General features: G+C 40.0%; 1 protein-coding gene across 1 annotated transcript in view; it reads right to left on the reverse strand.

Moving 5' to 3' along the window:
* Positions 1 to 188: 188 nt before the first annotated feature.
* Positions 189 to 13,712, reverse strand: part of fbln2 (fibulin 2) — a 30,268-nt gene continuing 16,744 nt past the window's right edge. Inside the window, exons 7-15 of the mRNA XM_077726123.1 lie at positions 13,302 to 13,403; positions 9,990 to 10,127; positions 8,875 to 9,009; positions 8,520 to 8,648; positions 6,945 to 7,070; positions 6,413 to 6,529; positions 6,190 to 6,318; positions 5,928 to 6,051; positions 189 to 2,933 (exon numbers count right to left, since the gene is read on the reverse strand). Of these exons, the coding sequence (XP_077582249.1) occupies positions 2,576 to 2,933; positions 5,928 to 6,051; positions 6,190 to 6,318; positions 6,413 to 6,529; positions 6,945 to 7,070; positions 8,520 to 8,648; positions 8,875 to 9,009; positions 9,990 to 10,127; positions 13,302 to 13,403 (1,358 nt within the window). The 3' untranslated portion in view covers positions 189 to 2,575. The remainder of the gene's footprint in view (positions 2,934 to 5,927; positions 6,052 to 6,189; positions 6,319 to 6,412; positions 6,530 to 6,944; positions 7,071 to 8,519; positions 8,649 to 8,874; positions 9,010 to 9,989; positions 10,128 to 13,301; positions 13,404 to 13,712) is intronic.

Raw genomic sequence — 13,712 nt, forward strand, 5'->3', positions numbered from 1 at the left:
CACATATAGGGGCAATTTAGAGTGACCAATCAGCCTACCATGCATGTCTTTGGCATGTGGGAGGACACCAGCGCATACCTGTCAACTTGTACATTTTATACGTATTTTATACGTTATTTTTTTACCATTTCAAATCGTGTACGTCGTACACCGACTTTTGTACGGGAAAAAAACAATTAAAAAAATCGCCAATATTTATGAAAACCGATCTCAACAAGACCGTTTTGGCTAAAATCCAGATAGTCTCATAGGCTGGTAGCCAACGACGCTACTGTCATGGATCGTTACTATTGTCACGGTATACCAGCAAAAATTATCCTCAATCATATGTATTTTTTTTAGCGGTGCGTACGGCAATATCGATAAAGGATGACATGCGCATGCGTAGATATACATAGAGTAAATATCGTGGAAGCAAGCATGGAGGAGGCACCTAGTAAGAAACGAGTTACCGCGAGTAAACATGCATCATACGATGTTTGTACGTTTTTTTTTTTTTTTGGGGGGGTTCCGGGGAATCATAATCATTGATAAGGGCAATTATTGGCAGAGGTTGACAGGCATGCCAGAGTACAAGGAGGAAAACCAAACCACACAGGCCCGGACAACATGCGAACACATGGACATGATCAGGGTTTGATCGCAAGACCCCATAGTTGAGAGGCCGATGCACTAACCACTGACCTGCTGTGTCACCCTCATGGAAAAATATTTCAATCATTTCCATCCAATCCAATTATTTACTGCCGAGCGCTAGTGAGTATTGCTGCAATGGCAACGTGTACAGCTTGCGAATGGAGAACAGCTGCCCGGAGAAGCGCTACCCCCGGCACCTGGCGAACTGCATTTGTTCATGGCCATCTAGGTAGGCACTTGGACAAAAAAAAACTGGTACTCATTGTTTTCAGATTTTTTTTAAACCATTGATACCACCTTCCTTTGTTTCATTTATATCAACAATTCCAAATAGAACAGAAATTAAAGGGGGAATATATGAACGATTACCATTACACCATCGACAAAATGAAGCCCATTGATTTTTGTGCTTCAAATTAGGATCAATTATATTCTATTCTAAATGCTTTATATCACATCTCAGTCATTTTGATTTATTTATTGATTTTCTGGACCGCTAATCCTCACAAGGGTCATGGTAGGTCCGGGAGCCTATCCCAGCTGATTTTGGGCATCAGGCAGTGGACACCCTGAATCTGTGGCCAGCCAATTACAGGGCAAAAGGAGACAGACAATCATTTATGCTCAAACACATACCTAGGAGTAACTTAAAGAGTTCCACCAGCCTACCCTGCTTGTTTTGGGGATGTGGGGGGAAATCAGAGTACCCAGAGAGAGAGCATGCAAAATCCACAGAATGGGGCTCAACCTGGCATTGAGCCAATAAGGTTTACTCCTGGTGCTAAAATGGCAGCGTGTGTGCTTGTTAGGCATGTTTTAAGCTTGGCATGTCGAAATGTATCTCATCTAGATTGGTACCATTAGGTTTCTCAGCTGGTAAAGTAAAACAAAACAAAATGAAAGAGATGGATTTTTTTCCCTCAAAAAATGTAAATCACAAACAACTTAATTAAAAATGCCAAAATAAGAACCACAGTTAACTTGATATTTAGATTTTTTTTAGAAAGACAAAAACATTTTTCATTCATTTTCTGAACCGCTTTTCCTCACAAAGGTGGCAAGGGGTACTTTAATTTTTGTTTATGCATTTCGAGGGCGGCTCGGCGGCTGAATGATTAGCGCGTCAGCCTCGCCAGTTCTGGTGTCTTGGGTTCGAATCCAGGTCAGTGCACCTGTGTGGAGTTTGCATGTTTTTACCAGGCCAGCGCAGGTTTTCCCCGGGTTCCTCCCACATTCCAAACACATGCATGGTAGGCTGAATGGACACTTTAAATTGCCCCTAAATATGAGTGAGAGTGTCAATGTTTGTCTGTTGTCTTGTGGCCTGCGATTGGGTGAAAAATTCAGGGTGCCAGCCTAGAGAGGGTCCAGCACCCCCCGCGACCCATGTGTGGTTAAGCAGTTTAGAAAATGAATGAATGAATCACGTGTAAAATTATAATACATCCATTGTTATACATAAAATCTAATTAAAAGATACAAAAAATCCATTTGGGGTCAAGAAAAACAAACAAATGCATAAAAAATTAGTCATGGGTGTTCGTTATGGCATGGAAACACTAATGTTACTATCGATATACTGTTATTGATCAAACAAAACATTAATTTGATAAATTGGTAACATAGGGGAAAATATCTGGATGAATCAATTGTTATGATAATTGAAGCACTGACAAAGTTTTTCATTTTAATGGCTTTGTGCATACTTTGGTTTGAAATGTAATATTCCAGCCTAGGTGGGTGTTGAGCATTCTCGATGAAGCTACATGATTTGATAGTAGAAAATATTACATGTTATGTGATAAAATAGTCTGATATTAATTGAAAAATTCTCTTTAGTAATTTGAGGTAAAGAATATTATTCCTAGATAGTAACTTGTTTTGGAAATTACATTGATGTATTCGAGGTCCTTGTTAGCCTGCAAAAAATCTCCAGCTGTTACAGTGAGTTGGCTGTGATGAACACATAAATCCTGGCGTGGAAGGTGGTGAAAGTACCCTGTCTCCAAAGCTTCATCTCCACATTAACGAGGAAATCTCTGGGTCCCTCGACGTGTTGGTGTAAGTATAGGGCGCCCGTGTAGGCGTTAAGCTTTCTGGTACTAAAGTATCCTTCCTCGTTTCCCTTTGTGATGCTGACAATGACGTTGTCTCCAGAGTAGGCCGGTGACGGTCCGATGCGAAAGATCTGAGCTGGGACGACGATATTGGATTGGAAACTGAGGTAGTAGTAGGTGATTCTAAGGGGGGAGTTCTGGCACTCCAGGTAGTTGGGACAGCTGATTCGCTCACAGCGTCTAAAAAGGATTACAAAGTCCAAGAGTCACACAAAATGGTTAAAAAAAAGCCCTAGCTTTTTAATTCAATCGCCACCTAGACGTGATAAATAAAGAAACCAGATCTGCTCTGAAAATGAACTGTTTTGACATTTAATACACACTAACTTTGGAATATTATCACTTATGACAGTAAAACTAAGGAAACAGATCAAGAAACATCCTATCGTTTACTATTATTGCCTAATTAGCACACATTAAGATGGCGGCGCGCTCGGGCGCAGCGGCTCATTGCTCTCCAGTTAGTTCGTTGAAAGGCAATACACCCAATTTCACAACTTACTACGGACTGACTGTTGATATCCCCAAGAACATCCGGAGACCTCCGGGATCTCCCAGGATATCCAACCCACCCAAAGTACGCCGTAGACAGCGAAGAGAAAGGAGGCAGGGGAGCGGATGTCGGGCGGCCATTGCGGTCGGGCTACGACAACAACCACTCCGAGCCCCGCTTCCTAGTATCTTTTTGACAAACGCCCGATCCATTACCCACAATTTTTGGCGTGGATCTGCCTTCTACAGGCGAACTGAGGGAGGGTAAGTAAGAAGACAGTGAGAGGTAAGTGATACATTTTACTCTTGTTAGCATCGGTGAGGCAACAAGAGGTGATGCGATGTTTCCATCGTGGCGGAGTGCTAACAAGTCTTAATATGTCAGTTAAGGGGTCTTGCCTGGGATGGCGGACCAGTGGAGAAGCACTATACAATTTTGTCACACGCAGCTGAGGGTATGATGACTACTAGGCTTTTTGTCAAGTCAATGATGACGACAATGCCTATGTCTGATATTTACTTTTTTTTTTTTAATTTTACTCATTAGCTGCAACTGATAACGATCACTGTCTATGAGGGGTACAGAAACATGATCAAAAATAAAAGTTACTTAAATATTGTAATGCCAGTCACCCCATTTCAAATGCTTTTGGCCTATATTGCTCTACATAACAGTAAATAATTCGAAGAATTAATAAGATTGGTATATCATCATCTTATATGATTACATTTTTTATGGCTACTGACCAGCCACGTAAGAACCGCTTGCAAAATGTTAAAAGAAAATAGATACGTTGTGATAATACATGATCAGAAAGCTCATTCTCTATTGAGATAAGACAAAGTATTGCCTTATTGATTTTATCTTCAACCTGTACAAGAAATTAAGGATCGAAATTAGACTGGCTATAATCATACATATGTACATATACAGTAATACCTTGACATACGAGTGTCCCAACATACGAGAAAGTTGAGATACGATGAAAATTCAGAGCAAAGTTTTGCCTTGAGATACGAGTATACGAAATGGTTCCCGATGCGGCCGCCCGGGTAGCCGAGTATGCGAGAGGCTGCAAATGAGAATAGCATTTTTACATTGAGATTTCAATGTAAAAAAATATCGTCTTATACGGTATTTTCTGGACTATAAGTCACTTTTCTCATACTTTGGCTGAGCCTGCAATTTACACTCAGGTATGACTTAGTAAAGAATAGAATTTTACATCTTTTAAATTGACTGTCTGACTGGATGGAGTAAGTGTGACATGAGCGGGTTGCTTAAATGCAGGTTATAACATAAACAATACTCTGCCATCAGCCATCACTTAGAAACCATGAAAGTTACTGCACTTATTGTATTGATTACATTTATATCTAATAAATGAGTGTAATAATGTCTACAAACAGGATTATTGATTTTGATTTGATTCAATTTCCAGTTGCCAGGCTGGCTCTAGTGTCTGGCTACAGCATGCTGTTCTCGGTACCAGGATCATAGAAACACAGCTTCCCTCTAGTTAATGGGAGGCCAGCAAGATGTTGGGAGTTAGCCAATGTGAAAGCATCTCTACCACTGGAATACAAAAAAAGTACCAGATACATACCTGTCAACTGGTACGTTCTCGCCGTAATTGGTACAACTGAAAGCCCATTTTTATATTGGTACGCTGTACACATGAAAATGGTACGCTAAACGGTGATTTTGAGAAAAAAAAATAAATTAAGGCACTTTCTAGCCATTTTTCACCATCCGCCATTGTTTCTTCCCGGAAACGCATGTCTGCCAAGTGATATATGTACCGGCGCCTCTGATTGGCTAAAAAAAAAAGATCATGATAAACATTTCGTTTTGTAACACTTTCACCATGTGATTTCCGTTTCCTGTTCCCTTGTTTATGTTTACTTTCATTTGATCAGCTGTTTCTGGTCTGTTTACAAGTCAAGAATACACTCTTACACGTGGTACAAGTTGATTTATCTGACAATGGCTTCAATGAAAAGGACTTTGAAATTGGCTGAACCAGCACCAAAGAAAAAGAGAGAACAGCATGGAAGACACAGAAAAGAGTGGGAAACAAGAACAGATGAATTTGCAGGTTTGATTCAATCTTCAAAAAAAGGACCTGAATTTTCATACTGTGTGGCTTGTAAGACTGATATCAAGGTTGCTGCCTCTGGATTTTATGATGTCCGGAGGCACTTTAGCACAGATGGCCACATAACATACATTTTCTACTTGTTGTTCGTGATTTTTTACAAAAAAGTAAAGTGGTAAGATTTTCCATGTATTTATACATATATGTAAGGGCGAAAACAAAATTTGGTAAGATCACAAATGGTTCGAGGTTGACAGGTATGCAGATACAGGAAGTGTATATATGTTTTTTTGAGGATGTTTCAATTTTATTTGATGTTTCATAACTAGGATTGTTTTCATAACTTGGAACAAAAGGTTTCCCCATTGAGACTTTTCATAACCTGAATTTTTCTGTAGAGGTGCCACTATATATTTAAGTGGTCATAATCTTGTAGATTCCCTGTGTATATTGACCCCATTTATTATTCATTTACCAACATTCACTTGCTATTGTATTCCACAATTAAGCATTCTGCATGTTAGTCACATCATTGTTAAAAACTGTATTGGACTTGTTTGAGCCTAATGTTTAGCATACTTACGTGTCAGACACTTTGCGGTAGTTTGGCGGGCAGTTCAACGAAAGGCAGCGGAAGCTTCCTTGAATGTTGTAGCAGTTGTCAGCTAGAGAGCAGTTATGAGCCCCTGTGGTGCACTCATCAACATCTACAAAACATGGGTGGTTGAAAGTACAGAAAATGGGACATAAATGTTAATCAAGAAAGGGGAAAAAACACACATAAAGTGATACATTTAAGCTCAATGTTTCATTCTCTATTTTATTTGCATTGCATGTTCTTTCACCTCTGCAGGAACGTCCATTTGGAGACAAAGTGTATCCAGACTCCGGACAAGCGCACTTGTAACTGCCAGGAACGTTGACACACTTGTAAGTGCAAAGATGGCTGAGGCTTTGAGAACACTCATCGATATCTAACAGGATGTAGATGAAATCCAAATCATAAAATTAAATATATTACACTGACATGGTAGAATTATGCGACTTGTGAAGATGAGCTTAGTGCACCTTCACACGTGTGTCCATCCTCCTGCAGAAAGTAGCCTTTCCTGCAGTAGCACTGATAAGAGCCGTAGATGTTGGCACACTCCTGACTGCAAGGACTAGACAAACACTCGTTCATATCTGAAAATGAAAGTAACAGCTAATTATTGTCAGAATCCATGTGACCAACGCCAGTATCACTAACCTCAAGGTAAAATTACCAAGGCAATTATGCTTTCATTCGCACACGCTTGAAGGCATTAACCCTTACGGTCAACTCTAACACAGTTGTCAATAATGCACTAATCATTGGACTTAGAGTAGGAATATGAAAGATCCAGCCCACAAACACAGACATGTTGGTGCACTTTAAACCAATAACAAAAAAATAGTGATATGCACCAAATTGCACAAATGAATGCACACATTCCCTGTGATTATCTGGAAATCGGTTCAGGGTGCACTCCTGCTTCCAGCCCATAATTAGCTGGGATAGCCTCCAGCAACCCTCGTGAGGACATACAGTACAGAAAATGAATGAATAATACACACACACCTTCACAGTTGTTGCCATCGCTGGAAAGGCGAAAGCCAGTGGTGCACGAGCACAGATAGGACCCCGGTGTATTCTCGCAAGTCTGAGCACACACACGGCTTGGGTAGTGCCTGCACTCATTTACATCTAAAAAGAAGAAGTTAGGGGAATCATGTTTTTGAATTTACAATCATTTTATGCATCCATCTATTTATAAATACATTTTATTCCAATAAAACCAACAGTGATTTTCGATATTTTTTAATTGATTGAAACAAGATCGACGGCTTAATGGTTAGCGCGTCAGCCTCAAAGTTTCGGGGTCAAGGGTTTTGCTAGGTCGGTTCGTACTCTGGAGTTTGCATGTTCTCCCCGGGTTTTCTCCAGTTTCCTCCCTTATCCCAAAACCTTGTAGGGTAGGCTAATTAAACATTGTAAATTTCCACTAGATATGCGTATGAGCGTAAAGGGTTGTTCGTCTCCTTGTGCTGTGCAATTGGCTGGCCACCAAATCATGGTGTCCCCCACCTGGTGCCTGTAGTTAGCTGGGATAAGCTCCAGCACCCGCCGTGACCCTTGTGAAGACAAGTGGTTCAGAAAATTAATTAATGAAACGGTGCCACCCATTTAAATATGTCTCCAGTCACCAGCCTATTGGTGACTAAGGGACTACAGCATACCCATACTTGGGGGCAATTTAGAGTGTCCAATATGCCTACCATGCATCATTCTGGAATGTGGGAGAAAACCAGTGTACCGAAAGGAAACCCACGCAGGCCCGGGGAGAACATGCAAATTCCCCACAGGTGGATGTGACCTGGATTTGGACCCAAGACCCCAAAGCTTTGAGGCCGATGCACTAACCAATTGCTCCACCGTCTCCTCAATCACTCATTTGGTTTTATTCCGTTGGAAAAAAAATACAAAGGGTAAATTACCAATATATAATAGAGATATAGTACAGTAAGCAAGAAAGAGGAGTGTGACATAAAGTACACCAAAAAAGTTATTAATTGAAAAGATCTCCAGATTGATTACAGCATTACATTTTTAAGCATTATGTTACTACGCATTAAGTTTTAATACAGCACTCCTTTCCAAGTCTTTGACTGCTTCCCTACATTTGGGTCCAACCACGTTCTACGACCAAGCTACGCTTAACATCCAGACTGTTGCTGCTCTTAACCACTCAGAGCAATGTGTCCATAGGTTACTGGAAACACATTTATCATGCCCCAACAATTTTGTCCTTAACAAGAACGGACGAGCTACTCATTACTGATTCCTATTCTCAAGAGTCCTAGTTTGAAGAGGTTTTTGTTTGTTTTTGTTTTCCTGAACGATGGTTTTAAACCTTAGATCAGCTGATATACAGACAATTACAAATTCATTGTTATTTTCAAAAAATTTAAATTTTTAAGTGTTTTTTGTCACATTCCCCCTTCTTGCTTTTGATGGCTTTACTCAACAATTCATGAAGATCCAAATGTACAAGATGTAAATTCTAGCTGATCAGATCAATCGTGTGTAGGTTTGTGTGTGTGTATGTGTTTGTCTGTGTGTGTGCATGTGCATGTGTGTGTGAGACAAACCTACCAACACACGTGCGACCGAATGAGTCATACCGATAACCATTCTGACACCTGCAGCGATAAGACCCTGGAAGGTTGAGGCACAGCTGGCCATCTCCACATCGATGGGCGCCATTTTGGCACTCATCTGAATCTACAAGACAACAGGGATGTTCAAGGAAGGGACTCATAACCTGAAAATTCCCCACATAGAGGCATTCGTGAGTAGTGACATGACTGAAATTTAATGAATGAAGGGATAAGAAAATCCTGGATATACATGGTTAAGTTATTTCAGTCCTGTTCCCAAAAAGGGCTTGTTTTCACCATATGGCTTCATAAGGGTGTACAAAATTTAATATGTCTACTTTAAATCTTACCAATACATCTGGTCCCATCAGTACTGACGTGATAGCCACGGCCGCATAGCAGCCTCTTTTGGCACGTGTAGGATCCCACTGTGTTGATACAATCATAGCCAGAACTACACCGTGCAGTTTGACACTCATTAGTGTCTTGTGGAAGAAAAATAGGTGAGCAGTTAGGAACAGAGTGTGACATGATTTGAAGTACAAACAGATATCAAGAAAAACACTTCACAGTTTTAATGCTTTGAAGACAGCAGTGTTGTATTATCTCAATTTTTCAGAGCATTTCTTGAACCTTTTTTACAATGGAATGACAGCCTCAACTTGTCCCATTTCTTGCACCTGAGAACTAAATCCGCTGCATCAGTTTGTACTCGGGCAGGACGCAGGATTTCTTTATCCGCCACCTGATGCCCTCAACGATAGCCTCTCTGAAATCCTGCCTGCCTCTATTGCATTTAACCCCTGTGTACTGAGTTTCAGAACTGTTAATGTTGAGGCGCTAACCTCTTCACTAGCAGCTAGTGCAATGCAAAATATGAATAAATCAAAGTTACGAAACAACTTCTTCTTGAAACAATTCATTTCTTAAGTAGGGGTACAACTGTACTTGTATTTACGCTACTGAAAATATTCTATATTTGTTTCAACATGTTGCTAGGTTTTGACTATGCAGCTAATGGATAGGTTTTTTTAACTAACTAATCACATCTCATTTTCTGAACCGCTTTATCCTCACTGGGATCACGGGGGGTGCTGGAGCCCATCTCAGCTGACTTTGGGCCACTGAATTGGTGGCCAGCCAATCGCAGTGCACAAGGAGACAAAGAACGATTCACGCTCACACTCATACCTAGGGGGTAAAAAGTGTTTCATCAGCCTACCATGCATGTTTTTGGATTGTGGGAAGAGACCAGAGTACCCAGAGACAACTCAAGTAGACCCGGGGAGAACATGCAAGTTCCACTGACTTGGATTTGAACCCAGTTCCCCGACTGTGAGGCCACGCACTAACCACTCAGCAAATCAACTATCCACTTTCTGTCTGTCTCGGTAGCATTATTTTGAATTATTCCTTACACTAAAATCCACAACCAAAAAGGGTCACTGGAAAAAAAGAATCCTACCTATACAGTTGCCATGCGCATCCCGTTCAAATCCAAGAGGGCAGCTTGATTTAAGGTTGCACATGAACGAGCCTTCAGTATTCACACACTCATATCCGTACATACAGTCATGGCTTCCTTCAGTGCACTCATTAATATCTGTGGGAAAAGCATGGGAAAAAAGAGTCACAATGATTTCCTGTAAATAGAAAATCGGTTAATAACGCATTTCAGTCAAGTCATGAGTAATCATCTAGTAGGCCGTTCTACTCCATCAATATGAAAATCCGTACTTTCACCAAAAAAATAATAATAATTGGTTGTTTTAATGTGAATGAAAGTTTGGAAAAATATGAAAATCTATTTTTTTGGTGTGAATGCTATTAGGACATTCGGACCTGTAACACCGCCTCAAACCACCAGACGACACTATGGTAAAATTGTAGTATAAACCCGTGTTCGGCACACTCATCGTTCATGTTATATGCTCAAAACTGGGAGATAATTACAGTTATTTTGGGAACCTCGTGCTCATCATCCATATTTTGCGAAAATATTGTGAATTTAATGAGTGAAATTATCCACAAGTTGGATGCCCTCTGTAAAGTCTTTTAATGCACTCCTATCGACTGGAGCAGAAATAGGTGTTATTCTTCAATTTTCTCAACACCTGCTTTCTCAGGGATTTCCCTCATGTCATTCAAACAGCATCTGTTGACACAGTGAGACCCAATGCACAAGGAGAAATACTATCTCAAAGAATGATCAATCGTGGTGCATATGCGCAGGAGTGAATAATGCATCGGTGGCGAATAGTTGCAGGCAACGACAGATGGAGTTTGTAGCTTTAATTGCATCACTGAGACTAAAGCGGCTCTGGCAGGCCGCCTTGTGGATATAGAGTTAGTTGGAATGTCTTTATAGTCCATAGTACACAAAAAACTTGGAATCTGATGCTGACTGAAACCGGGTAGAAATAAGAGCATAAGTATGTGAGAGTGGCAAAAACCTAAAAAAAAAATGGCTTCAGGATTTTCTTAATTAAATTCCACTTAATTACTTTAAGTCTTGAGCTTTTGGGACTTAATGCAGATGACTATTGTGTCATTTATCTTTAGCAAACCATTCCAAACAATACTTGAGAGTGAGGTTACATCTGTCTAGCCTGTAACCATGCATGTTTTTGGAATGTGGAGGAAACTGCGAAATCCGTCTAAATTTTGAACTATTAAACATCATAACCATTAGTTAATTGTTACGCTATTAATAGAGGGCGAATTTCAACAAATATTTTTTTTACAATCCAATATCCTGTTTTTGGTGTTTTTTCAGAGGGTTCGAACAAATTTATTAGTTTTTAAATCATTTCTATGGAAAACGTTCATTTGAGATACAAGTATATCAACATACGACTTCAGATCCGGAACGCATTAAGCTCGTATCTCGAGGTGCCATTGTACTTGGAGAAAGCTCTTGCGAGTCCAGGAAGAACATGCAAACTCCATACAGGACGTTGCGAAACTGGGATTGAACCTTTGATTTCAGAACTATGAGATCAGCGCTAATCACTCGACCATATTTCAATATATTTGGAATGGAATAATAAGGCTTGATTTAGTTGGTGTTTTTAGTTCCTACGTTAAAAAACAATAGATGCAATTCTCTAGGGTACTACAAGAGCAAGTACCAATACCAATCTTAAACACGCGATTGTATGTTATTATGCGAGAGTTACACTTCCTTTCTATTAACATTGTTATTTGTGTGCCAGGAAATCAAATTATCTCTTCAATTACATTTTGTTGGCAAGCTATCAACATGAAGCATCAACAGAGTTAATGGACTACTCTATGGTGTGGCTGTGTTGAGCCTCAGTATTTAATTTAGTTTATTTTTAAATGATTAGTGCTTGATTGAACATTCTTTTCATTAACAAGGGGCAGCATATTAGAAGAGTATTTTACAGAATACACAGAAAACCTGCAGAGACAAGCAGGACTTCCACCACATATAATAATCAAATCTACCAAAGTAATGTAGCTGCTTTATAAATGAGACCTCTGCACAGGACAAATTTATGCTGCATGGAACTAATGAGACATATTGCTCCCGCTAACAATTGGGCACATCCCCACGAAAAATGTGGACCGTGATCTTTACGCTGAGATGTAACTGCTAGTGAATTCTATAAAAGTTGGAATCATGCACTTTTTATTTCAATTTAGGTCTCTAAGGCAGCAGAATTAGTGGTAACCTCACAAATGTTGCGGGAGTTGCTGGAGCCTCTCAGCTGACGATGGACACCAGTAAGGGGAAATGTTGACGTGGTGGCCACTCAATCACAGAGCACAAAGAGATGGACAATCAGTCACACTCACACTCATAACTAGGGGCAATTTAGATTGTCCAATCAGCCTACCATTCCTGTCTTAAAGAAGGGGGAAGAAAGTGGAGTACCCGGAGAAAACCCACGCAAGCCTGGGGAGAATATGCAAAATCGAGACAGGAAGATCCAAACCTGGGATTGAAACCTCAATCTCAAAACTTTAAAGTCAGCGCTAAACCACAGGTGTCAAAGTGGCGGCCCGGGGGCCAAATCTGGCCCTCCGCATCATTTTGTGCAGCCCGATTAAGTAAATCTTGAGTGCCGACTTTCTGTTTTAGAAGAAATGAAACAATTCTTTTATCCATTTTTTTTCTTTTTTACAATCCAATATCCTGTTTTTGGTGTTTTTTCAGAGGGTTGGAAAAAATTAATATGTTTTCAATTCATTTCAATGGGAAACGTCCACTTGAGTTACGAAAAGCTTGTCATACGATCCCATTCTCGGAACGGATTACGATCGTATGTCAAGGTACCACTGTATAAAAAAAAATATTCAGGGCTTTTTATCCAGTTCTTTTAATCCATTTATTAAAAAAAATCTAAATATTATATCTAAAATGGTACGGCCCACATTCGAAACCAAGTTTATGTTAATGCGGCCCACGAACCAAGCCGAGTCTGACACCCTTGCGCTAAACAATCGCCCAACAAGGCACCTAGTAGTCGATAATGTATAATTTAAATACACAATATAATTTTAATCTGTATTAGTTCATTTCACACTGTTGCAGAGAGTGAAGGTAACACACAGCACATCCTGAGGTGCTGATGAGATAAAGAGATAAATCAGCGAGAGGCATCCTAAGAATCTCACCTTAACTGGAACCAAACTGCTCCTAAATTGAGAGGTGAAATTGCACACCACATTGTGTTGTGATTGTATCCAACATTGATACTCCACCCTGGTAAAATGTCCCTAAATATTTCCAGTGTTATATGTGGCTTACCTTGACAGGAATGTTTATCGGCCATGAGGGAGAAGCCTGAGAAACAAGAGCAATGTGGCCTACCACCCTCTGAGATGCATGTTTGGTCGCAAGGGCCGTTTCCTGCAAGATCACATGAAATCTGGAATGAAACATGATAAAACCCTTCAGCAGATAGAGGCCTCCTGTAGCTAACAGCAGGGCTAACCTCAAACACATTTTCACATTAATATGAAACAAATTTCCTCCTCATCATGTGGCAAAGTTAGAATCAAACAATAATCCACCTAGGGCTTGGAAATCTACCATAAAATATTTGATGTCATACAAATCAGGATTCCAAATCCATATTTTTAAATTCTTATCTGAAGACTAATTTTTACTGATCAAATGTATTGTAGTTGCATGAGGCATAGTTAGTCATTCAATAAA

The sequence above is a fragment of the Stigmatopora nigra genome, chromosome 1 (genome assembly GCF_051989575.1).
Source record: "Stigmatopora nigra isolate UIUO_SnigA chromosome 1, RoL_Snig_1.1, whole genome shotgun sequence".
NCBI classification, from domain to species: Eukaryota; Metazoa; Chordata; class Actinopteri; order Syngnathiformes; family Syngnathidae; genus Stigmatopora; species Stigmatopora nigra.